Consider the following 26910-nt stretch of genomic DNA (forward strand, 5'->3'; position numbering starts at 1 on the left):
GTCTGCTAATTCAAAATGAACATCTCTGGATAATTGTGAAAAATAGTTTCTCATGGCAGCATCTCACATTTTCTTTTGAAGCCTCCCAGCCCCCTCCTTATGAGCAATATTTTTTAAAAGTCTGGTGTCACAGTGACACAGAAAATATCAGGTGGGGATGAGTATTTCCTGTGTGTTTTGAGTGTGGTGGGGTTTTTGGGGTTTGGTTTTTGTTTTTGTTTTTTTTTTTTTTTTTTTTTTGCTATATACAAACGTATATTCTAAACAGAAATCATTTACAAAATTAAAAGTATATGAAAGTGTTATCACACCAATTCTCCTTCATCCCAAAGATCTATTTAATGTGATTGGTAAAATCTGAACCCAGTGACTGAACAGTAGTGCTGTTATTTTGACTTGTATACAATTTCATTAGGGGTGACATTCTTATCACCATCCAGCAAAATATTCAGATTTCAGTAAATGTTATGGGAGTCTGCCTTCCTTAGACACTGACAGAAGTGATCTTCACTAATTATTGAAGGATACCCACAGATTCATCATTCATCCAATGCCACACCAGCAGAAAGAAGAACAAGTGTTCATCAAGATTTTTTTTCCCAAAAAAATATATTTGTCAAGCAATCTGACAAATAAACAACACCAATTGACATCTACTGATGTCAGTTCTTTTTACTGGAAGTAGTCAAAGCGGATTCAGAATATTGTGGATGATTTTAGCCAGATCCTGAATAATCCCATTAAAACCAGGCACATCAGCTTCTTGATCAGTTTTGCATGCTTAGAAATGCAAAAGCCTTCTAAATACAAATGCAAGACTGGACAGAAAACATGTAGTACAACTGAACCTGAGGTACAAGGGCATTAAAAGAAATTTGAGAAAAGTTAACTCTACTACAAGAGCAAAGAGAAAATACGCTCACAGATAAAATCAAATTGGACTGTAAATTATCTCAGATTACAAAAAGTTACCAAAAACACTGTTTCCAAAGTGAAAGAAAAGTAAAAGAGTCAAAGAGCATGATGATTTCAGAAAACAGAGTTCAAGGTAATGGTTTATGTCAGCCCACAATAAAGAAAGCCCAAGTAAGCATAATATCCCAAGCTAGAATCCAGTGAACAGTCCAGTTATGATTTTATCATTTAGACCACATTTGTTTCTGTTCTGCTATAAAAGTCCTTCCTTGTGCTAGGTAAACAATTGTTCTGCACAGTGCACAGTTTCTGAGGTTTTAGGTGCCACACAAAGTTTTTATTGCTTAAGTGGGAGCTAAAGACCTACCTGGCAAGGCTTACAAATGCTTGTCTTGCCAGGGTGATATGATGGGAGTGTTTAAGAAAAAAAATGGAAAAAAAAAATAAATTCTACTTTTACATATGTCTACATGAACATATAAATATTTTCAGATTAAGCAAATCACAAACTTCACAGCTGCGAAGACAAATTTATTCCTACTATCCACATTCCTGAAATCTCTTATCATTAGTGTTTTTCTTTCAGAGATTCTCATCTAGCACTACTGACCTATAATGAACAAGTGAAAGACTTCCCACAAACAATGAATACCTGAAAGTACTGTAAAATTCCACTCTCTTGGATATACAAAATGGAAATGGACTTCATCTTAGGGAAAACCAAAAGCACTATAGATTAGATTAGGCATGGGTACAAACTGAAATTTCACTATCATGACTATGATAATAATCAACAGTGGAGCTTCATGATATATCCAAGTCATTGAAAGCAGCATGACAGGTTACAGTCATCCAGTAACGACATCAAGCTTCTTCCCATTCACACATTCACATCTGTAAGGCAGCAGAGACACATGACAGGTAGGCTACGTGCCTATGAAAAGTCTCCATATTTCACTTTGTTGGGGGATAACTCAAACTCACAGATCTAAATTGACTACCAAATCTTACAAACAAGCATTTCAATGCGTCTCCAAAGAAATCCTGCCCATCTTCTAACAAACTTATATACACACAAAAGGCCAGAGTAGGTGAGTAGAAATCTCCTAGCACAATATAGCTGACAGGCTGCTACAAGCATTGGTTTTTCTGTATTCCCCACCCACCCAAAAAAAAAAAAAAGTCAATCTGTTATTTAAACCATTAAAACAGCAATTATAATTTGATGTTCAAGAGATACAAACTCCCAGTCAGTCATCACAGTTCAAGATGAAAACTAGTCTTAAATATGAAAAGAATTATTGCAGTGGACAGTTGCTGAACATGCAGGCACACAGGTGTGACTGATTAAGGGTAGAGGAATATGTAGACAGCTAATCACCAGATTATACTCATGCTCACAACTTCTGTTTATACTTCCAGCCTAGTCTACCGTAACTGTCTAAACCACCAATGAACCAGCAGTCAGAATAACAAGAACACAAGAATTACCATTATCCATTCCTGAATTGTCATTTTCATCAGTCAGTCTCAGTACACACTTCTCAAGGGAAATCTGAGCAATGTTGGCAGAAACAAGGAGATGCCAAACTTCAGTAACATGAGAAAAACACAGTAGCAGGCACTATGTATGGTACAATAGCCAGAAGAGAAGAACAGATTGAGTCAGCAACTCTAAGCATGCTACTAGTTTTGGCACCGTTGGCAGTATCAGTCTTAAAAATTATACAGCAATTTGCCAAGTTGACATAAAAAGATAAGATACAGGAAAATAAGGTAGAATATTTTGTGCAATAACTTTAAATTACAGCATCTCAACAGGGATTGTCAAGTTACAAGAAAAACCTTGCTCTTCCAATTTTATTTCATTATTTTGATCAAGTACTAGAATTATTCTGGAGGAACTTGCTAGTGTCAGTTCATAAATTCTGGGAAATGAACAAGCCTGACATATTTAAATATGCATTATCAGGTTGCATATATTCTTTAAGCAGTCTTAGGAGACAGCCTAGCATTCAAGGAAGATGGTTTTTAGACTAACAAATGTTGGGCAATCATCAGATACTTCAAGATGACTCTTCATTTTTCAGAGAACTACTTCAAATAGCTAACATAAGCAATGACAGACAAAGAACATATTAGTGTCAGAACCACACTGTGATAACAGTATTTAGGTAGTTTGGTACAGCATTTTAGAGAAATAATTACATTTGGGATCTTGAATTCCTTAAAATCAGATTTGCAGGTAATTGAATAAACCGTAATCACTCCTACCAAGCATCAGACCTTACTTTGGAAAAACTAATGCTGGGTTTTTAAATTGGGATCATTTCTCTTTAACTGTACTGTAAATGCATTTGCTCTGGTAGGTCTCACATTTCAGGCAGCAGATCAAGTAAGACTGCAGTTTTATGTACCTTTCCAATTTGTTCCTAGTGTTGTTTGGGCAAGTTTTAGACATTTGGCTATAGCATTTCAGTACAAATTAGCCAGAATAATGTAAGGTTTCAATTTGCAGCTTTAACCTTGCCAATGTCCCAACTACCTTTGCCTTGTATTTGAACTCTGATTTAAATGCTGATTGCAATGGTATTGTTATAATTAGCAGAACAGCTTTGCAGGAACACTGCCTATTAGATAGCAAAAGCGTAACAAGATGTGGTTAAACACAAAAAATGGTACCTAAGAACAACTTCTATACTACTTTGTACCACCACATACTGCTCGAGGTGATTATATTTGCTTATGCATTCAGATATGTTGGTTAAAGGAATTTAAATAGTGAGTTCTGTTTATTCTGCCAAAGTGTTTATAGTTTTGGATTTATTAACTGTCACGCCTCCCACCCCCCTCTTATTCTTCCTCAGTTTTTTTGGCTTCAAATGATTCTGTTTTGGCACATTCAGTAATGCAACATTTCACTTTTCTAGAAAAGTCTACTGCTAGAAAAGTAACACAAAACCCTAGCAAACTTACCTGGTTTCCAGTTTCACTACCAACTCAAAAGAGCCACAGTTCACTCGAAGCCAACTGAATCTCAGCCCAGTTCCAAGCAGGGGCAAATTCAGGCATTCATATCAAATTCAGACATAGCTTGGTGCACAGAAAGTCTGCTTAGACAGTATTTCAACAGTAGAACCAAGAGCCCAAATTCCCAGTAAAAAATGCTGGAAAGACACGAGGATAAACAGGGAGAAAACCGCCATCAGAAGAGTTAGGAATTATTCATGTGCTTGCATGCATCCAGAAAGATTATATATAGGTTTTCATTTCTGATACTGGGTGAGTAAGCTTCTAATGTTAAAGAGAAAACGAAAGGAAAAAATATTAGAGAACTGAAGTGGGAAAAGATTTCTTAAAAGGTATCTGACTTAGGAAGAGACCAAAGAGCTCTGCTGCCAAAAGGATCATCAAGAAAACCTGGGTGGAAAACTCTCTTTTCAGCAAGTCTTTTGCCACAATACTTAATTAGCTCAGTGTCCTGAGAGGATACACCCAGCTTCAGTGGAACTCCAGTATATTAAACATAGCTACCTACTTTATTATGTGAACCATAATACACAGAAGGATTGTCTATTTACAAACTGGTTCTTTGTGATTTTTATCTCCCTCTGAAACAAGACCATGCTTGCACTCACCCGAATCTCAGTCTGAGCTGATTTTCTATCAGGAACCGCTTTCAATACCAAAAGCAAAGGACTTGTTTTGTGTTTCCAAACTTTCCACAGTGTCCATCATTGTTCAAAATGTAAGGGTCTCTCCTCTTAAATTCATTGAATAAATTAAGAATTACTCAGAGAGCCAAAAGACACCCAGCCTTTTGAAAGAATGTGATTATGAAGCCAAGAGAAATTAACAGAATTACATCCTCCCTGAAAAAATACTATAGTGTATACTTTATTCCTTCATTTGTAAGGTAAAGTGAAAGGCACACAACCCAAACAGATCCTTCTGTGTTCAAGAAATGTCACATAATATATTCCTGAGTAGAGTAGCAATAAACATTTCCTGATATAGAGCTCAAATTTTTCTGGAAAATAATTTTTTTCTATATAGATATAGAAAGCCACAGCATTATTAATTTCCATACCTCTGAGTATGAAATCCAGGGATAAAGGGTCTATCATTCTTAGACACAGAAAATAGGAGTGCCAAATGACTGCTTTGAGATACTTCACATGGATAAAGCTTGAGTTGTCTATCCACAGTTCATAAAAAAATGTTTCAAAAGTAACTTCTTCCATTATTCACTGTAGTCTTCTAAAATGACTTTGAAGTGTCAAAGTAAGGATGGTATGGCTGAACACCCTCTATTCCTACTTTCCTCAGTTAGATATTAATTACACATTAATTTACTTCAATTTTTAGAATAGAGATGCAGTAGTAATAGTTGAATTCCCATGATTTTGAAAGTCACCTAAAAGTTATATTCTTAAGAAATTATGATAAGAGTATAGCAAATGCATAAAGGACTTTCACTATTATTACATAAATAGAGGCTAACTTCTCTTAGAAAAGCTTATTCGACTATGCTTTTTTTCATGTAAAACTGGATATAAATTCAGATTCAGCTATTTGAGTAGCTGGTATTATTTCTATAATTAAAGAAAACTTGACTGAGTTCCTGCACTATATTCAGAATAGTAAAAGTCCTACTGAGAGTTCCTAAATTTGTAAAACTTGCCACCAGCTGTAATTCTTTGCTCTAGGTTTTTTGGTTTGTTTTTGCTGTTTGCCTTTTTTTTTTTTTTTTTTTTTCCCAAGGATGGGGTGGGTGCTGTTTGGGTTTTGGGGGGGTTGGGAGGGTGTTGTTTGTTTGGCTTTGTTTTTTGGTGGATTTGTTTATTTTTCTTTTGGTTGGTTTTGCTTGGATTGTTGGTTTTTGATTTTCATCTGGTGTTTTGTGGTTTGGGTTTTGTTTGGGGTTTTTTTGGGTGGGTTTTTTTTTGTTTGTTTGTTTGGGGTTTCTGGGTTGGTTTTTTTTGTTTGTTTGGTTGGTTTAGTTTTGTTTTTTCTCTCCAGGGACTTCAGCAGAATGAAAGCCAGTACTGAAAGAAGACTTGTCCCTCATTCACAGCCATCCTTTTCTCTGGAACTTATCATGTGCCAGGGGAAGATGACGGACAGCAGAAATTCCATAGCATAAACCAGCGCTCACTAATACACCATCCACTTCAAGAAGTTTCAGTGCCAGGGACCCACCATAAAAAGATACTGAGGACAACAGCAACAGAGCCTGATCAACCTTAGCCAGGTATCATCTCGCACAGGATGTAAAGTAACACTCTTACATCAGTAATTAAAGCATTACAAATTTGCAAAATGCTACATTTTCACATAGTTGCCCCCCAAATATGATTTAGTGGAGGGAATGGTTCCTAATTAATATAATTATTCCTGCCGGTCTTTAGGGCCTGCTTCTCCCAGAATCATAAAATCATTCAGGTTGGAAAAATCCCTTAAGACCATTAAGTCCAATCATTAACTTAACACTACCAAGTGCACCAGAACCACTAAAAAGCCCAAATAAACCAGAAAGAAGGATACAGCTATGAGAATAGAGGACTTTTCCAGTACAAACCTAAACTTTGGAAGAAATACCTCTTCTGCTGAGATGCACGCAAACAGGTTCTGCATTTGATCCCCACACTAAACATACATCACAGTGCTAATGGGTGAAAAGCTGTATTCTCTTAATTTGTCTGATTTCCCAACACAGTCTTTTTTAAGTATATTTAAGGTACATCAACATCCTCTGATGAAACCAGACTCTAGAATTCTCAGAGTACTGCAGAAGGAAAAATAGACAAAGTTAAATACTTACTTTTTGAAGGTCCTTAAAAGTCAACATCACTAAAAGCAGATATAATTTTAACTTCTGCAGAATACAGCAGCTGGCTTCACTGTATTTCAGCAAAATTCAAAATATAAACATTTAACAGGATATAGTCAGGGGTATTTCAGCACTAAGCCCCTCTGCTAAAACAGTGTTTTGCTTCAGGCCTAATCCTTCAATTTGATTTTTATAGAAACTGAGAAATAAATTAGAATTCATACATGGAGCTCATACACAAGCTCTCAATTTAACACTGCCTCTGGATTACTGCTTAACCACCATATACATGAAGTGCAAACAGTATTGTTTTTTTTTTTATTTGAAAAACAGTCAAGTTCATATGAAGCATCCAGCCTGGACATAACATTCCACACTCTGCAGGTAAGTGTTAGAAGAAAGCTCCCTGATCAAGGTAAGCCCATAAAAAAAACATTCAGTTTAATCTTCTAAGTCAAGTTTTAGACAATAATATTCCAGCTGAGACTTTGTCTAACAAATTGCATTTAAATAGCCCGCAAAAATCCATTTAGTCTTTCACTTGCCAGAAGAGCAGTGGGGGGTAGCAAAAACTCATGTGTTCAAGTTTCTAACTATAATTGATTGATGGGGTAAAGAATTATAGACAATGTCTGAGACTGGAAAAAGCAAAATGCAGCATATATTCAAAACTAAAGAAAATTATATCCTCAGAAGAGTAGACAGTGTGGAGGCATCAGCGTGCATGCACATCCAGTCTACTGTGCTTCCTTCTGAGCCAAGCTGTAGCCAGACAAATGGTCCCTACAGCATACTCTGATTTACAGAGAGGACCAGACATCTATTTTTTTTTTTTTGCCATATGCCCTTCACTGAAGTACAGAAAGTGAAAGCCACGATGAGAGTGACTGGGCTTCAGTTTCTGCACCAGTACAGCCTCACCTTTGCATCCCTCAAGTGCATCACTGGCATCTTAAGTGTGAGTTTAGGAAGTTGCATGGTCTGCCAGCTACTGTCTGCATTGCTCTACACAACAGAAACGGGGTAGTAGCTCCCTCTTCCATGCATCACCGTGTGAAGCTGGTTTGTCTAAAGATACTAACTCATACTGTCTGTTCTTCACTGGTAGAGGATGTGCAGTTCACTCAGGCACATTTATTAGCATGACAAGCATTTTGTCTCTTTGGGACACACAATCTCCTTCCACAACTCTACAGATGCTCATAACCCACAATGTGAGGAAGGGTACCGTATTTTGGCCATAACTGCAACTCCCATTCCCATCAAGAGATTTAACCGACGTTGCCTTAACTGCATATCTAGGACTGGAACACCACATAGACCATTTCTTGTACCCATCCTATAGAGAAACGTCACAGCACTGAAACTTGACATATATAATGGTTGCAGAAGACAAGGTGAAGAGTGTGGTTCATCTGATTGTTCAAACTGATGGCAAGGTAACACCTGCTGTCAGATACTTCCTGAGATGATTTGTTTTTTTCAAGCAGGAGTCCTGCTTGATACCTTTCTGCAGTCCTTGGGAATCCAAGCCTGCCTAAGTAGTACTTTACACAACTGCTTCTCTGCTGTGGAGTACCACAGAGCTTGCATGAATCAGTCCCACAGATTTCCTTCCTAGTTGTTTCAAGACATTTTATTGATTCAGCTTCAACAAGTGTTGTGTCAACTGTCTTATAGAAACAGAAGACATGCTGTCCAGAATTGGAAGGAATTAGGCCCGTTTGCAAGGCTGGAAAGCAGGAGCTGTGAAAGACCTTCAGCCTCAAATTCTACTCTCTTCATGGAGCTAGACATTCAGGGATTCAGCTGCCGATAGAAGTTCAAAAGATGCAAAGAAGCCATCTGCAACTTGCTCAATTAAGATCATTTTACATGTCAATGAAGGTGAAGAAGAGTTCACCTTCAATGTTTCATAGTCCTTCCCACTCCTTACCTAGGATGCATACATTGCGTCACACACAACACGTGGCTCATTCATAGGGCAACATCCAGTGCTATGAATTTACAATACAGAGCTAAAACAAAGGGCAGAATCGGAGCGTTCTGTGCCTGCAGTAAACCAGTCTCATGGTGAAGAGCAAGATACATTTATCAGTCTCTGGGGTGGGCAGGTACTACTGTATCATGGCAAGAAAATATTAGAGCATGGAGTGCTATAAAGGTAGACTTAACTAACAGTTATAAAAAGTTATGTAAACAACACAATGAAAATACATAACTGCCACTGCTTGTACAGCATCTAACACAATCAGGCTCCTGTTCTTAGCTGGTCCCTAGACACTATAACTGAACAGTATAAAACATTCAGTCTTGTAAGCACAGAACGCTCCTCGTCCTACAGAAGGTATGAGTCTTTCTGTCCAGCTGAATCCTCCTACAGCATAAGGCTACTGTACATGAGGAGAAGAGGCAGCATCAGTAAAAAAATCCAGACACATGCTGGTTGATAAATGTGCCTTCCAGAAACAGCACTGGTTTCAACAGTCCCTGGTTTTCCCCAACATCACTTGCATGTCTCTGCTCTCACTTGCCTTCATGGAACTCTTATGGTCCCTGGTTATGGCATTCAAAATATCTGCCAGATTATACAACAACACACACTAAGGCAATATATATTGAACCAATCCAAATTAGTAACTCCTCAGCAGAAAAATTTGGTAGAAATTAGTAGTAGCACAGGCTGAAGAAGAGACCATTTCTGCTGTTGTCAAAGTAAGTGTTTGTCAAATCACACTCTTTAGAAAAAATAGGTTCGCATCTGAAGTTGCCTCCAGCTACAGAATATACAACTCCACTGCTCTGAACTCTGTCTAAATCTGCATGAGAACTCATAAAAGCATATCATTACTACAGCATCTGTTGGCCTGAATTTAAGCCTCCCTCACTGATGAATTAATCAGCTGCAAAACAGTGGTGAGGATTTCAGGGTCAACACTGGTATTTACTGGCTCTACAATGGGCAAGATTAAGAACATAAATCTTAGAAAATAGTGAAGGATTATTTTGCATTATCTTATCTGAAAATAAGGAAAAAGACAAGCTTTACTGACTGAAGTAAACCAGAAATTTAAAGCAATTGTTAAGTACTGACTTCAGAGTTTCCACTATTCCTTTGTGGTTTCTTTTATTTTTTTTCTTCCATCTTCTTTCCTGGCTGTCATACATAGAAGTTAAAATGCTCACCTCCTTCAGGTACTTCAAAACTTTTGAATCTAAGGCTTAGAGAAGCATGAAGTCTACTATTCAACTTAACTTTATTAACCATTTATTCAGTTACTGTTAAATTTATTGTCTGAACTAAAAAGCGGAGATTGTAAACCAGTATCTCTCATGATTCACAGGTGCAAAATCTTCATTCTTGATATGTGATTATGCATGCCTAACAATAAACTCTTGTGATTTATATGGTCATTGATTACTTACATGAACTGCTTTTACTGTACAGATTCTACAGTCACACTTGACAAAGTGAAACTATTCAAAGTCTGTGATTTCTTTCAACTGTGAGAAATAAAGCCAGACTGAGAGCAATCAGAGCTTGTAACTTAATTTATAATGGCAGGAGTATAAGAAATCAGAATTATCATCTGATAATTACCAAGTACAACCAATTTATCACAGAGTTGAGGAGAAATGTTAATTAAGGCATATATTTACCATTTAAAAAAATCCTTTCAGCTTACATCATTAAACCACATATAGATTTCATGATTTCCTCTCAGCCTTCGAAGACACACTTGTAAAAACTAAGGCCAATATGCTTTCATTTAACAGAGCACACCTACTCACATACAGGAAGGCAGCAGGGAAGGATCAGCATTTCTCTGTTCGTAGGCCAGTTAGTATGACATTGTATTAATACTGACACGTAAGACATCTCCTTCCCCTAGACATTAAAAATCTAGTCCCGGACGATCACATACTCCAGTAACTGTAGATGAGGTATGTTGGTCTAATTAAATCCTTGTCAGGTCTTCAAGCTCATAGCTACACTTTTGAGAACTTGGCACAAACAACTCACATTGTCATGATGTTCATAGTATGAAAATAAGAGGCTGAGATTTAACCTAGAATGTATGCTAAAAAACTTCCATTAAGTATATTCTTCAAAAATAAGTTCAAAATCTGACTGCATCAAATCTTTATAAAAGTCTTTGCTGAAAAAGCAACAAGCAAAATTACTCCAAACCCTCTACATTTTTGTTCTGCAGAAGTATCTTAAATCCTTTGTCATGAGTTTAAATCAGAAATTACAACAGATAGGAGTGTAAACTGTATAGAGGAAAAACAACAGTTTTTTAATTTCTAATATGACGATGGTACTGTAGACAGAAGGAATAAGGAGGAGGGGTTCCTTTTCTGAAAATTGCTAGGATTATGTTGGGGGGCCTGACCTGGGTAATGAGTACCAGCTGCCTACCTTCACTGGTAGCCGCATTCTTCTGGGCTTTGGTGGGTGTGTGATCCGTACTTGAACTCACGTCGGATGAGATGCTTGAGCTGCCTTTGCCTGCAAAGGGAGAAAGAGGTGGAGAGGGTGAGACGGAGAGAGAGCAAACACGAGTACCAGCAGTGAAACAGAGACATCTTCCATATCGGAACCTGGAACAATTCCAGCAAGCTTTAAAATAAGTTTAACTAACTTTAAAGCTGACGTTCATTTTGTACACACAGGCGTAGGAATTAATTGCATTATAACTTACAGCATATGCATCTTTACATGTACTAAAGCTGCAAACAGCTTCCTGTGTCACAGGGGCTCTCATTACATATTTGCTAAGCTCCAAATGAAAAGTCTGTGATTAACAACCTCTACCATGGATCAGGAAAAATGAACGCTAACCTTCATTGGCATGAAGGGTTAAAGTCACAATGTGCTAAATTAGTTTAGCTTTCTGTTTTATGTGTTCACATCATGTATTCAAGTTGCTTGGTCGCGTGATAATGAAAGTGAAGTACCTGCTGTTTCCTTTACACCATGCTCACTGCTTGATGTAGTACCCCATTTTAAAACTAACTTCTATGGTTACTCTTCTTCACCTTCCATTTTTTAACTGTAAATCAGAACCAACGGATGTCTCTTCTCTTATATTCTTTCTTAAAACTTTTTTTCTACATTTACTATATCCAAGACCTCAGACCTATATGTAGGAAGTCAGACCACATACAAGTTACCAACAGAAGAAATCCAAATACAAAATAAAAATTAACTGAGATAGATACCACAGAAGAGCAAAGGTCAAAACCAAATCTGTCTTTTTGTTTACCTGTGGGGATCTAACAATGAGTCACTTCCATTTCCCTTCTCTCGCTCAGTATCAGTAACTACTAACAGGGAATACATTCTGCTCCACAGCAGGAACCAGACCAACCACCCAATCAGCAATACACAAGAAAATTCTAGGGAGAGGAAAGGTAATGAATACTGCTACATTTTAAGAAGTTATCTATCCCCACAAACACTGCATCAGTGAAGCATTTAAGACCTATGTTAGTTTCTGGACCAAAATTAGGCTGTATGCAGAAAGCTAGCTGACACCATGTTTCTGTCACTTGAGTAAATCTATAATCATAGGAATGTTAGCAAGAGACTGTTCTGATCTGTTATTTCAATCAAGCATTCCTTGGGGTTCTGGGTTACAGTATGCCTGGTTTTCATAACATTTAGATGTAAGGAGGAGGTCTGCTTTTTAAAAGTGCCACAACAGAACAAGGTTTTAAGTTTTAATGGGAAACGACTGGAGAATGTGCAAACGTAGGTTGCTTCACAACCAAGGTATTGCCACTTAATCCGTCAGCCAGCCCTAGAGAATCATTCTCCACATAAAGTTGCTTAAGTTAACATGCTCAGATTTGAGATGATTGTGGAGTGGAAAGGTATTTAAGAAGCCAGAAGGAAGTATAAACTAAATGGCTAAGGCTAGTAGTTGGGTGGGGTGAAGAGTAAAAAAAAAAAAAAAAAAAAAAAAAACAAAAAACACAACAAAAAACACAAAACTAAAAACCAAAGCATGTTTTCAGTGATTCACTAACTGCTTTTTACATTCCTTCAAGAAGTTAAGCAAAACCAAGCAGCAGTGCCTCTAGAATATCACTTCAACTGCTCTCAAGCTGTGACATGAGTTGGAGTAATGCACTGTGGTCTTTACAGAAGTGACTGTCCCAAAATAGCTCTCCAGCTAAGGCAACCAGGGTTGTGGTAAAAGAAAAGGAGATGAAAAAGAGAAGGATAAATGTAAAATGCTCTTTCCTAGGAAGAGGTCAGAGAACCTGAAGCTCTTGCAATAGCTGATAATCAAATCATTAATGGCAAGAAAGGTATTTAAATCATATTGCCACTACCAGGAACTCCTCATTTACCAAGCACTGCAACTGCAGAGGCAGAAAACAAACTTCCAATGAGTATCAGCACTCCTTAACAGATTAATAAAATTAAAAAAAAAAAAACAAAAAAAAACAAAACAAAACAAACAAACAAACAAAACACAACAACAACAAAAAAAAAAAAAAAAAAAACCACACACAACAAAGAGACCAGCTGGAAGAAACTGTTTCTTCAAAGTAAATAAACAGGATTTCCCACCCCCCAAAAAAAAAAAAAAAAAATCTTTCTGGGGAAAAGGAAGTCAGTGATACCAAACACCAGCAGAGTTGCTAGCTGGTCATCTGTGGCATAGGTTGTTTTCACAAAGTGAATGCTTCCTGCAGCTACACACCTCCCCCCATTATCATCAGTAATATTTCTGTTTATACCACACAGAAAGAAGCCTCCAAAAGCACAACAGAAATATTTTACCCACTGTAGAGTGCTAATTGCCAGTATATCCAACAGCAGCATATTATCTACAGTTGCACACTTCTGTAGAAAATGTGTAATAGCAGATATAAATCTAGATATTTACTATTTAAATCTACTCGATCTTTAAAATGTTTTAACTCTTTGTGAGAAGTTAAAACTAGAATTTCAGAAAAAAAAAATCCATAGTGGTTACTGCTTTGGTTGGACACCAATTCTTCCTGCAATTGTATTTTATGATACTGTTAGAGTCTCCTCTTACTGTATACAGCTCTGAAACAAGCCTTCTTCCTCACTGTTTACTCTGAAACTCTCCATTCAGGTGGGAGGGAAGCAGTAGATACTTTTTAGTAAGTTTCCAATATGTTTTAAATAGACCAGCAGACACTACATCTATTCCTTTAGTGCAAAACAAAGCCTTTCACTATTAATAGGCTAAATTTGGCTGCTGCAGACTCATGTACACATGCAAGAACTAACATAAGAATATTTAAGTATTCTCCAAACAACTTGGGTTTGATAACAGGAGAGAGTGCACCCTCAGCAAGTTCCCAGGTGATGCAAAACATGAAGGAATGGTTGATACACCAAGGGGTTGCTGCCATGTAGAGGGACCTTATCAGGCTGAGAAAAATGGGCTGACAAAATCCTCAGGAAGTTTGTTGAACAGAAGGAAGTGCTAAGTCCTGCATCTGGGGAGGAATAACCCCATGCACCAATGCTTGCTGGGGACTGACCTGCTGGAAATCATCTTGATAAGAAAGATCTGGCAATACAGGTGGACACCAAGTTGAACATGAGCCAGTGATGGGCTCTTGTGGCAAAGCAGGCCAAGAACACCACAGGCTTCATTAAGGAGGAATTCAGCCAGCAGCTTGAAGGAGGTGATCCTTCCCCACCTCTGCCCAGCACTGGTGAGACACCTGGAGTGTTGGGCCTAGTTCTGGGCTCCCAGTACAGGATAAATAAGAATATACTGAAAAAATTCCAGAGAAGGGCCATGAAGATGAAGGGACCCGAGTATCTCTCCTAAAAGGAAAGGCTGAGAGAGCTGGGACTGTTCAATCTGGAGAAGAGAAGGCTTGGGGAGATCTCAGTGTATATAAATACCTGAAAAGGGTGTGAAGAGGGAGACGGTCTTTTCAGTGATGCTCAGTGACAAGACAAGAGGCAATGGGCACAAATCAAAATATAAGAACTTATATTTAAACATAAGATTTGTTTACTTATTTATTTTATTGTGATGATGGTCAAACACTGGAACAAGTTGCACAGAGAGGCTGTGGAGCCTCCATCCTTGAAGATTCTCAAAACCCAAATGGACATGGTCATGAGCAGCCTGTTTTACTTGACCCTGCTTTTAGCACCAAGGTTGAACCAGATGATCCAGAAGTCCCTTCCACTTCAAAAATTCTGTAATTTTCTAATTCAGGTACCTCTGTGAGCATTTTGTGGACCAGTAAGCTGTGTTAATCATCACCTGATTTCAGTGTTTCTAGGAAAAATTAATTATACAAATGCCTTTCCAACTGATTACAGCAGTTTTTACCACACCATCATTTTTACCTTTAATAGTAACACATTAATAGCAAAGTACTAGATTTTACTACACAACTCACTACAAACTTATATATCCAACAAATATATACTCAAAGTAGCTGTAAAAATAGTTCCCAAAGATGTTGCCTTTTTTTCCTTAGACAGCTTATTTTACCCAAGCTCTATTAATAAGATCTGCAGGTAGATACACTAGTAATAAATAACAACAGTAGCCACCTTCTATGATCCTTAACACATACCCAAAACTAAACCAAGAAAGTAGTCCTATCATCCAGGGTTCATTCTCTGAAAATCACATCAAGAAACGTCTGTAACAATCAGGAACTTTTCAATAAAAATGTTTTAAGCAGAAATTCTGTGTTAGAGGAGACACCATCTAGTCCTCAGGTCGAAAAACACCTGACTCAATAGAGAAGCCTTTTGCCATGCCATATTTGCTGCCCACGTGCTACTTTCAGGAAGTGTTTGCAAGATTCAAAGACTGCTGATTTCCCTAATGACAAAGGAAAATTTGAAGTGTAGCACAGCACTGGTCTTCAGAAATCAGTTCATCCCCTCAATTTAAAATGTTCACCAAGAAAACCATAGCAAGTAAACATAACCTGATGGGTTCTAACACAAATGACAACTAGAATGGCCCAACATAGAGCAATATTGCAAAGACTACATAAGACTGTATTTGATCCTCTGCTGAAATAAATTAAAGGCCTGCCACATGCTTCCTTAGCATGGCTTGTGATTGTCTAGGGTTTCCTTCATACGTTCAACAGTTCATTTTGAAGCCAGAATTTGCAATCCAAAAGAGAGCAAACTGCACTATGGTAGCAGGTATATATGGTAGAAGAAAGCAATTATCCTACCATGCAACATAATTCACACCAGGAGTGAAGGTAGCAGGGACTTTATCACACCTGCAAAGAATCACACAGCTACACAGTTGCAATTCAAATTGGGTCTCTGACCTACTTCTGAAGAAACAGAATGAGTATGGGTATTTTTTTCCATTTACTAGTGCCGAAGTCTTACAATAGTCATAGAAATAAGATTCCAGCCATCTAACCTAGGATGCTATTTCCTACAGATTTTGTTTTGATCCTGCTGGAAAGAAAACTAGAATAAGGTGAGCATATAACAGATACTTCCCCTGAACATTGTCTCTGCCTCCAGCTCTTTGTAGCCCAAGTAATTTTTTTAGTCATAGATGCCTTTGTAGTCAATAGCCCTATAGTCCTATTAAATCTACATTGTCTCTTTTTGAGCCACAGCTACTAAACTACAGTGTTCCCTTTTTATCACAGATGGTTATAGAGACTAAAGCATTATGTTTGTTTTATAAAAGTCTTTGCATTTTCAGTTTTGCTATGAGAACAGAATAAATACCTATTTTATAAAAGAGATACTACGGACTATCCAGTGAAACACTACTAGAAGCTTGTGCATGGAACTGGGTGGTCTTACTCCATATTTCAATATTTCTTCAAAAAAGCCATAGCTTTTCTCTGCTGCTTGTACAGCTAGTTATCATCTTTTTTTCAAAAGCATACTGATTAGAGCTCCAAACACCTCTATCAATGTATTTCAGGCTGTCAACAACTTACAGGACAGAATTAAGACTAAGCACACACAAGGCATCTTAGCCAAATGGAAGCATTTGATAAATACTGAAAGAGAAACAGCATGAACCAGTCAAAAGCAAAATTTGGATTCTACCAGTCACATTAACTGCTGGAAATTGTCAAAGACATCACAAGTCAGTCAGGACAGAAGCAATGCAATTTAAATTTACCCATGAAAGTACAGCCTGTAACTGTCCAAAACTGAAAAATCCATTTTTGGAAGCACATATGCAAAGCCTGCCAGATTACAGTGCTTCTGACTGTATGACTGTCACCTCTTCCATTGCATTTTGTTATTTTCCTCTTTGTTACTGCACATCCAGTCGGCATAAACAGAGGCTGCTTGAGTTGTGTGATGCACGTCATAAGATACACAAGGCTCACTGACCTGTGTGATAGATGAAGGTGTGTTCTGGCACCGAGTCCCTTCCACTCTGATCTAGAATAGTTTCACTAGGGTTTTTTGCAACACATTTGCCCTTGGATTTTGATGTAGGGGCACTTTGTGCTGTATTTTACATATTCTTCTAAGATGTCATACAAACATGCTGACTTCTTATATGACACCTTGGAGAACAACAGCAGTTATTACCCTTGACATCAAGTTTTAATTTGATGAGACCTGCCTTCAGCAGGCAGTGACAGTTACTTCAGGAGTTAATTGGACAGTGGGCCAAATCCACTGTTCGCCATGCTGAAGTAAAACATCAGACAAAATGTCAAAACAGAAAACAAAATATAGAGAAAAAAAGAGAAAAAGCAGTAAAAACCAGAATAATAAGAAGAGCTATTAATCTTTTTATTTGTTAAAAAGCATTATATTGCAATGACTTCAGTGTGAAGTCTAAAAGGTTTAGTTAAGCCATCGATTCTTATACAAATTTCACTACTCAAATTCAACTTCAAAACATGAAAGGGCATATGCATATGGTTTTTCTATCAGATGATCATTACTTGCTATCATCAGACAAGATTTTTTTAACCAGATATATGCCAACTACATCAAGAAGGGATCCAGGAAAAAAAAACAATCCAAACCTCAAACATCACACAAGAATAAAGGAAAATCTTTTTTCCTTCTCCTGTTTCCACAACACACATTATGCTGGTTCAAGCCTCCAAAACCTCAAATGTATGTCTTTACAATCTGCACCTCTGGAGACCACAGGCTCCTAGTATGTTTCTAAGTATCGCCCTGGAAATCAGCAGGCCACTGGGATACTTAGGGTTTGAGGATATGTGGCATCCTTTAAAGATGTAATTTATCAATTTATTTATCCAAAGTAAAAGCAAAGTTGGACTATCACACTTTGGACAATCATTCTCTTTAGACTTAACATTTCTACCAATGGAAATTATACCTCATAAAACTGGTTTCCATTTATCAGCTCTTAACTGCTGAGCAAACTACCACTGATTTAACACTGAAGGTGCCTACCTAACAAGCATTGTCAGTTATGAAACTGCTTTCATGATGGATTATATATTAATTTACAAATTCATATTGTCCTTCTGCCCTAAAAATCTTAGGAGTAGGGTTCTCAAGTGTTTTTTCTTTTTTTTTTTTTTTTTTTTTTTTCAAATCAAATTAAAAAATGTGCCAACATAACACACACAGAGGCTCCAAATTTCACCAAATTTCATCCCACCCAACATTTGCCAGGATATGATAAAACAAGCAGCAATCTGCACAAATTCCAACCCCGAGGAAAGGAAATAAGCTGAATGTTTCACAGGAAGCATACTGAAGATCGAAGAGTTTGCAGATATGTGGTAGCACTGGCACTTCAGGAAAGTATTTCTCAAAAGACCACAATCTATATAAACATCTTTACATTTCTTTTTTATTTTTAAATCATAATACCAACTTTCAGGATCACTTAATTTGGCATAACTTAGCTATGAAATATACTTAGTTCTGCGGTGTTTCTGTAAGTTTTAAGCTAATTTCAACTCGGGCCACATAGGCCAATTTGGCCTTTGTTGTTCTTCCAGTCACTGACTTCCTCACCTCTTCGAGTATGACAGCATGCTACAAAATCTGCAGATGCTAACAGAACGTAACTAGCAATACTAAAGTATCTCTTGTAGGGAGTCAGTCACTTTACTTTTAATATCTTTTAGGAATTTGTGCTGGGTGTGGGTGCTCTGGTGCTGGGGGCAGTGAGGGGGCTGCGGGGGCGGCCCCTGCGAGGAGGGCCCGGCTGAGCCCCTCGGCTGAGCAGCAAAACCTTGAGACACAGCCTCTTAGTAATGTCTTTTTAAATCAGTGTTACAACAGGATTCAACAAGCCAATTGCAAGGTGAAGCTGTAATACCGAGGACAATCAGTATCGGTTTAATTTTAATGTAAATATAACTCTTAAGTTCTGCAGCTACCAAGACCTAATGGTTTATCCACTCTACTGTCAAAAGGTTGAACAATGTATACGACAACGCATGTGTGGGATTTAAATTTTCAGCTGTTCAGCAGAAATATGTTTATTGCTAGCAAGGCAAGCCTATTCAGAAAGGCTATATTAAAAATTTAAAGCCTAAGTAAGATTGCGTGTATAGACACAGATTCTACTTGCTGTGCTGTGCTGGAAGCCTACTGAGGTTTGTAGTTGAGATATCCTTAACTTACATCTTAGTGCCAGATAACTCACTATGATTTCAGGAAGGTTAAAGACTTTATTTAATGAAGTCCTCAAGTGGACTTATCTAATCTAATGATTAAAAAGGGGCAGGGCACATATTTTAGTTTTCTCAAGTAATCTGTCTCTCTCCTGTACCTTTGCCTTCCTCGTGTAAGAGTTGATGATATTGATCCCTTTTCCAGAGAATTTCAACACTCACCGATAAGGCTTGTTAACCAGGAACTGCTAAATGGAACCAATAAAGTCAACATCATTTTTGAAGATAGTACATCTCTATTTATAAAAGCATTTCACAGTACAGAGTGATGAACAGCACATACTACTGCTGAGTTTATGAAGAATTAATAATGTGTCACAAACTTCTCTGGTACAAGGCCTCTCTTTGAAGCTCACTAAGCAGCCTACATGCCAGAAGGCAATGCTAATTTGCAGCCAAATTTTGCACCTGCTCCAAGTGTTAAGCTCTACACTTCAAGCACTGGTAAAAGCCCATGAACAACTTAATCAAGGAGGCAAATATTATTTAAGTAATGTTGCCTGAGAAGGAAAGAACACATGTATGGTTCTTACTTGAACTTTAAGTGAGAGAACAAGATGAGAAATCTGCAACATCCTCTTTTTGTTACTTACTGAGACTAGCATGTCTCATGACTGAGTCTTAAAATACTACCTTTCACTGAAATGGCTTAGCCTGTACTCAAAAGTGGTTCCTACTCTGTAGCCTTCTACTTTGCCACAGACCCTGGAAAATAAAACTTTGCTGTTCCTATCAATCACAGAATTTTCTTAGAAACCGTTACATTCATTCAATATTGGCTTTTCATTACAAATTGTCTTCTAATCATCAACATGTTTTAAGAGGGGCATTTACTCAAGATACACTGTTTTAAAGTTTCGTTAGAAACAATGCTTCCTTAGTGTATATACACTTGACCTTAGCTCGACTATTTTAATCGAACAGCCAAAAATAATTATTAAACCAACACAAGAAATAAATACACGCAGCTGAGTCAGAACAAAACAAAATCCTTATTTTGGCTTTATACTACCTCTGAGAATGTCAATTCATTGCCAAGTTCTCCACTAATGGCTGCTTCAAATTTGGTTTTCCCCAACTCCACTGTAATTTAAACAAAATTCTACTCCTTCATACTCAGGAAAGACAATGTCTATTCAGTTCAATAGCAAGTGGGTATTTCATTTGCACGTTACCACACGAGACCTGCAAGTGGGTGGAGGTTGTCCAAGAGGATAAACTCCAGTATAGATTCTGAAGTGGCTGCAGAGCCTGGAATGCATCAGGTATTTGGTATAGGTCTGAATTTCATTAGATAGTAGCATACTGTTCAGAAGTCCAAAATCAAAACCACCAAATACATGTTTTTCTCCCATAATACTATTAACAATTAAAATACATATTTAGATTTTCACAAATAACTAGTCCCATCATTTGAACGCAAAAGTTTAATATTAAACTTGTACTATCAATTTTACTGCTCTTTTCACTTATAGCACCAAAGTTACTATATTCGCAATTATAATTTTCATCCATTTATTAGAACTGCATCCAATACATGCACCAAAAGCAAAGTGCCTATTACTGCTGCATGAACAGACACCCTATGTTCACAGTCAAAAGCAGTTGTGAATGTTCTGGTATCAAGGCCCACCTATCCTGATCACAGCTTAATAAGACATCATCAGACTCACAGATGGAGTTTTAATCAGCATTTAGAAATGTAACTACAGGGTTTTTTTGATTTTTTTTGAACTACAGGGTTTTTCTTGAATACAGTATTTAGACTCCAATCATGCCTCATGTCTCCACCTAGAAGGAAGTCGAAAGACAAAGTTACCCAGTCGGTCTGGCTGCACAACTCCACTTGCTCATCCATGATGAGGATCCAAAGCAAGTCTTGTTCACAAGCCACTTCCCAGCTCTCAACACATTTTCAATAGCTGACTTTTATCCCTTCTGCTGAAGTGTTCTACAGACTATTCTGTTAGCTTGGCCAGACCTTTCCCTGGCTGGGCTAAGCTTTCACCAGTCCCTGCTCTTAGCCTCCCTTATAGACTTGGTTCTTCACACGACTAGTTTGCAGAACACCACTTGGGAAAGCCTCACAAGTGAAGGCAAATTCTCCTACTTACCAAAAGCACTGCAGCAGCACAGAGCACAAAGGCAATTGGTATGATGTGTGTCAAGTCTTTCCACCCAAATAGGAGCTTCTGAATGTCCTTAAGTCAGGTAACAGATCTCCAAAACCTCTCCCATGGTATCAGTATTCTCACATCCTACTTTTGATGCTATTATTTGAAATTTAACAAAAAGTTTGGCTACCATGGTGTAAACATTCACACAGGAGTTTCTATTCAAATGTTATTTTACTTTCCTGGTCTGATATTAAATTGGCACAACAAGGTATAACGCAGATAACAGATGCGATTAAAAAAAGAAATTCTTTTTCCCTCTTAGTCCTGAGCTGGATCAGCAAACTAAACAAGTTCTTCCTATGACTGCACAACTTCTAAATGAGGTACAGTGTAAGCAGAAGGAACCCACAGCCGGAGGTGTCTGCTGCAGCAGCGCTGGGGAAGCAGCTCTTCTTGCATAGTACATAGTAACACCAGAACAACCAACCTCACAATAGCCCCCAGATATTCAGTTTGAACGTTGACAGCTGGTTAAGTCAGAGTTAGCAGTGAAGAGCTGGGGAGGTGGAATACTTTTATCAAGACAGCATACTCCGGTATCAATGTACGCTGTGAAAAGCGATGTGAAATTCTCACATGTGACAATACAGATCTGAAACCCTAAGATGACTTTTTTAAGTAAAGAACAAAGGAATCTGACAGCTAAGGAAAAACAGACAAGGATGACTTTGCTCCTTCAGATAAGCACAGTCACTTCCAGCTTTTCTTCACTGATGGATCCAGGGAGGGGAGAGCGGGAAAGGGAAGTGGCTGACTCAAGGACGCAAGCAAAAAGAGATTTTGAAAAATTCTGGGATTACGAAAACTAAATAAAACAGGTTTGTGAAAAAGGCATACAGTGATAAAAAGTAGTATCTTAAATCAATTAAAAGGAGATAATCTGCATCCTTGTGAAATATGTCTATATTTTTTCTATTGATCACCAAGTTTGATGAAGTTACAAGCCACATACTGGCAAGTTCAGAAACCAAACTCATCAGCACACATAAACGAATTAAAAATAATTAAGAGTATAAAAGACTGTGCTTACAAAAGAAAATTGAATCAGACTAAAGTTCCACGCTGTAAATTTGACAATCAACTTTGAATTTCACAGAATTCAGAGAAAAAGGAGGAAGAAATCTAAAGAAGCTTTGACACTGCACTAATCACAGATGTCTGTCAACATTAGCAAGCAAAATAAAATAAAAACAAACAAAAAAACCCATACATACAAAAAAAAAAAAAAAAAAACCAAACAAAAACCACCAGTACCTACCTGATTATTTTTTAAACACATTTTAACAGATCATTTTATTATAATAGAAATAATTCTGTTATTCTTATTGAGAAATTTTTGTAGTTTCAACTGCATAACTTAATCATCTTGTGGTCTTAACTCTGTATGGAGGCTGTGCACACTACAATTTGCTGCTGCATTCACTGCCTGAACAATGGGAATGGATGCTTATCCAAAACAGAGACTCATCTATCCCCAGAAAATGAGCAGGATAGTAATTCTCCATAGAAATAATGTGGCTTTCAGTGCCAATTCAACATTTTTGTTTCTTCTGCAGCATTATCTATATTTCAGCTGTCTTCCACATAAACCTTCCTTTCAGAGAACATGAAAATATGGCATGGAAACTCTCAGAAGAGTTAAATGTAAATGCATCAGCCACAAAACACTGGAATTTCCTCATCTATTTTACATATAGCATACTCCAAAGTATCTTAACAGACTAGCAACAAAAAGGACACTTTTTAGCCTGCTCTATGACCTTCACAGGGGCACTGTTACCTATAACCCACACAGGTATTCAGTGGGGGAAGGACACATTAAGGCAAAAATGAAGGTATCAGATATCCACCCTGTGGATTAATCAGTATTAATTTTGAAATTCTTTTCATTCTCACTCTTTAGTAGTATGTGTGCCACTGAAAGAATTTCAGAATGGCATTGCTTTCAAAAGTGTTTTATCCAATATCTTTGTGAAAAAGACATGCTTCAGTCCTCTTTCTTTCCTGCAGTACAGAAGAGAAATCTGTTCTTAGGTATGATAAGTCATACTTGTAGTATTCGGTATTAGCACTTCATTAGAGGAAAAAAAAAAAAAAAATATTGAAACTAAGGTACATCTGCAGCAGGAGTAATGAGAGCAGAAACAACACTAATAGCCAGAGCCAAGATAAGCAGATGGAAGGAAGGTAAGAACAACAACCACTTAACCTTATTCTGGTATAGCCAGACTAACTCACACAGTTTAACTTTAACCAGCCTAGACTTCTTGCATTTAAGACAAAACCAGAAAAGATAATGAGATTAGGTCTGTAAAATCATAAGAGCTTTTGGCAAAGGTGTAGAATGAGTTGGCCCAAGACACTGGAAGCCAAAGGGGTTAGCCACATTTACATACAGTGGGTATGTTGGTCATTACACATGAGAGTGCAAACAATCTCTTGCTCAGGATGTTCTTGTCTGGATGGTTTCTGGGAACCAAAAAGCATACCAGGGGAAAGTCACTACTACTATGGCCTGGAGGTCACTGTTATCCCTGTCTGTCCGTGCTGGCTCCCTTTCCCTTTGGGCTTCCCCCCACCTGCCCACAGCCCTGACCACATTTCAGCCCCCCCAGGGGCCATCGCTCCCTGCCCCAACAACGTTGTGGCAGGGCTGGTCTCCAGCTCCCCACCACCTCAACCTGCATCGCACTGATTCTTGCAATGTTAATTTATTAATGCTAAATTTCTTCCTCTGACTCAACTGATCACCTGTACAGAATGGTACAGAGAGTGCCTTCACAGAAGAGGATATGATGCTACATTAATTTTCTGTCATTTGACACCAGATCTTCACTATACCTACTACAACATCATGTGAGCACCCTGAAATACTCAGTGTAACCTCAGTAAATCATCTCTGCTTCTTGTTCCCACTTTAACACATGTTTTAATTAAGCAGTACTTGTAAAAACTAACAGAAGCCACAAAAATATGAAAAAAAAAAAATCTCTAAAATGATCCAACAGAAATAATTGTTAAGCTTTTTAACAACTCCCTCAGTTATTACAAGTTCAGAGGGCATATAAAGTGGTACAATTGCCTATGGCAATCTAACAGCAACGATTACAGAAGAAACACTTCATCATCTCAAAAAAATGCTGTCAAGAATTGGGTTGGTAACATATGAATGAAACTAGAAATCCAAATGAGTCTGTCAACTGGTCTGAGGCTAATGGAAAACACAAACCAGGCTCTGTGGTCAACAGGCTAAGGTCCAAACACACTATCTACGAGTTCCTTCTGGTTCTCTCCTTGCATAAACTTCCACTCAATTATTCATTTTAATGGTTTTTTGTGTCATCCTGAAAGCGACTACACTACCTATGCAGTGCAATGAAGCGAGATGGCCCAACTGGCTCTACTTAAGGTTTAGCACCTTCTTCCTAGTGACTCTGAAATATGTGACCTGATGAACCAAATGAAATCAAGCAGAGTCCAGAACAGCAGCCTTTATGGCAGACCTGTTAGGCCAGAGTATCCAAACATAAATAAATACTTTTGTTGTTGAACAAAATACAACTCAACTTTTTCCAGATCATTCAGTCTTTCTGGTTAGCTTCATTTTGCTGAAAGCAGTCATCACTGCTAACTCATTTCTGTGAAAACTACTCCAATTCCTTGACCACAATCTATCTGACAAGAAACATTCTCAAAGTGACTTTCAACTGTTGAGTAGAGACGTCTGACAATTTAGCCATTTGGGATTTATTTTGCATCTTTTTGCATTTGCTCCAGCCTGTCTGATGATCTCTAGCAACTAAGTTTAATAAAATTTACAACCATGTTAGTAAGTTTTTCCTAGCAGACAGAGCAAGTGTGGACTTTTGTACGCAAAAGTAGAGCATGGAGCAGAGAAGTTACATACTGGGAATTGACGACAGTTGTGCATTTCCTCCCACTCCCTCTTTTTTGAAAAATCTTGTCTAGCACTATTTGGCACCTTTCATACCTAAGCACTTCCTTAACTAGTAAGCAGCTACTTCTGTAGTTGTAGGCAATAGCAAGCTGTGTTTAATTTCCAGGGAAGCATATAGTTTACACAAGCCAGAGGGAAACACCTGCATCTTTCCAGTCTTGGTATGCCCATAGCTGCATATCAGATCAAAACATAGCTGATGTCAAAGAGACACAGGTGCAGGAAGCTTGCTCCAGTGCTCATTTCCACAATATCCTTTTAAAAGGACAGCTTATCCTTTGCTAACTACACTTAGGAGAGCTGCTAACTGCTCATATGATTTTTTTTCCTAACATGTGTTTTAACTAAATGCCACTATAAAATTACAGTTTGAGAAATACTGCATGTCATGCCAAGAACCTGACTTACTCCTCTTAAAACTAAGTCTTCAGAAACCATCTGTACCGTGACAACAAGGAGTAATACTACTTGTCCAACCCAGTTAGAAGTTTTGCTGATTTATCTCATTCTCCACTACGTTACTCAGTGCTACATTTGGGGAAAAGTCTGAGCTAAACCACTGCTCTAACACAGAATGGGCCTTCAGAAGGTTTCGAGATACTCTTCTGCCAGTTCATTAGTATGTAGTGCAAATTATAATTGAATTGACATGCAAAAATAATTCCATGTATCAGGGAACAATTGCCAATGGGATGTGTATTAATACTGAAAGAAAAGCACTCATTTACTAAAACTGACTTCTCCAAAACTCTACAACAAACTGAAACTAATATTGAAGCAGCAATTTTTCACTTAAACATTATCCGAGTAGCTCCTTGGGTACTCCTGACCTTCATTAAAGGAATTCTAAGGCTAGCGTTTCTCTAAAGATAGGTACAAGCCCTACAGCAGCAGGAAGATCACAGTCCTACACCAGCCTGGAACAATCAAGCCCACTAACTCTGTCCAGGGAGCACAGTGAGTAACCAGACAATGTCCCAGTGCAGCAGAGGTCTGTGTTACAATTACCCTCCCCTCAGCTATTGCCTCGCCTGCACCGATGGTACGCAATACTTGCAACACCAGTGGAGCAGATCACATTCTTGCATAGTATGTGCTTCAGTGCAAAAATCGGCTCTGTTAGCTCAAACCAGCTCCAAAGGAATTTCAAACCAAATGGGCTGATTTTTCCACTTACGTCAATAATTGCATGTTCGTCTTAAATGTGCTCCCAGAGGACCTGAGAGAAGACAAGTATACTTAAAATCATCACACCTGGTTTTCTACTGTCTGTCATAGCCTTTGTCAAAAGAAGCAGTAAACTTTATTAAATGTTACTTGCTCAAAGCATAAGCACTGACAGTGTCAGGGAAGGAAGGAAGGAATAAATGTACACA

General features: G+C 37.9%; 1 protein-coding gene across 3 annotated transcripts in view; it reads right to left on the minus strand.

The window, feature by feature from the left end:
- The window catches only part of FBXL7 (F-box and leucine rich repeat protein 7), a 193625-nt gene that overhangs the window by 136786 nt on the left and 29929 nt on the right, over positions 1-26910 (minus strand). The window contains exon 2 of one of the 3 annotated variants that reach the window (XM_032991998.2): positions 11172-11261. In XM_032991998.2, the coding sequence (XP_032847889.2) occupies positions 11172-11261 (90 nt within the window). Of the gene's footprint in view, positions 1-11171; positions 11262-26910 lie in introns of those variants that run through there. The other 2 variants (XM_032991999.2, XM_032992000.2) reach the window with 2 other exon arrangements.

This window comes from Tyto alba, unplaced genomic scaffold, assembly GCF_018691265.1.
Source record: "Tyto alba isolate M040663 unplaced genomic scaffold, T.alba_DEE_v4.0 Super-Scaffold_48, whole genome shotgun sequence".
Lineage (NCBI taxonomy): Eukaryota > Metazoa > Chordata > Aves > Strigiformes > Tytonidae > Tyto > Tyto alba.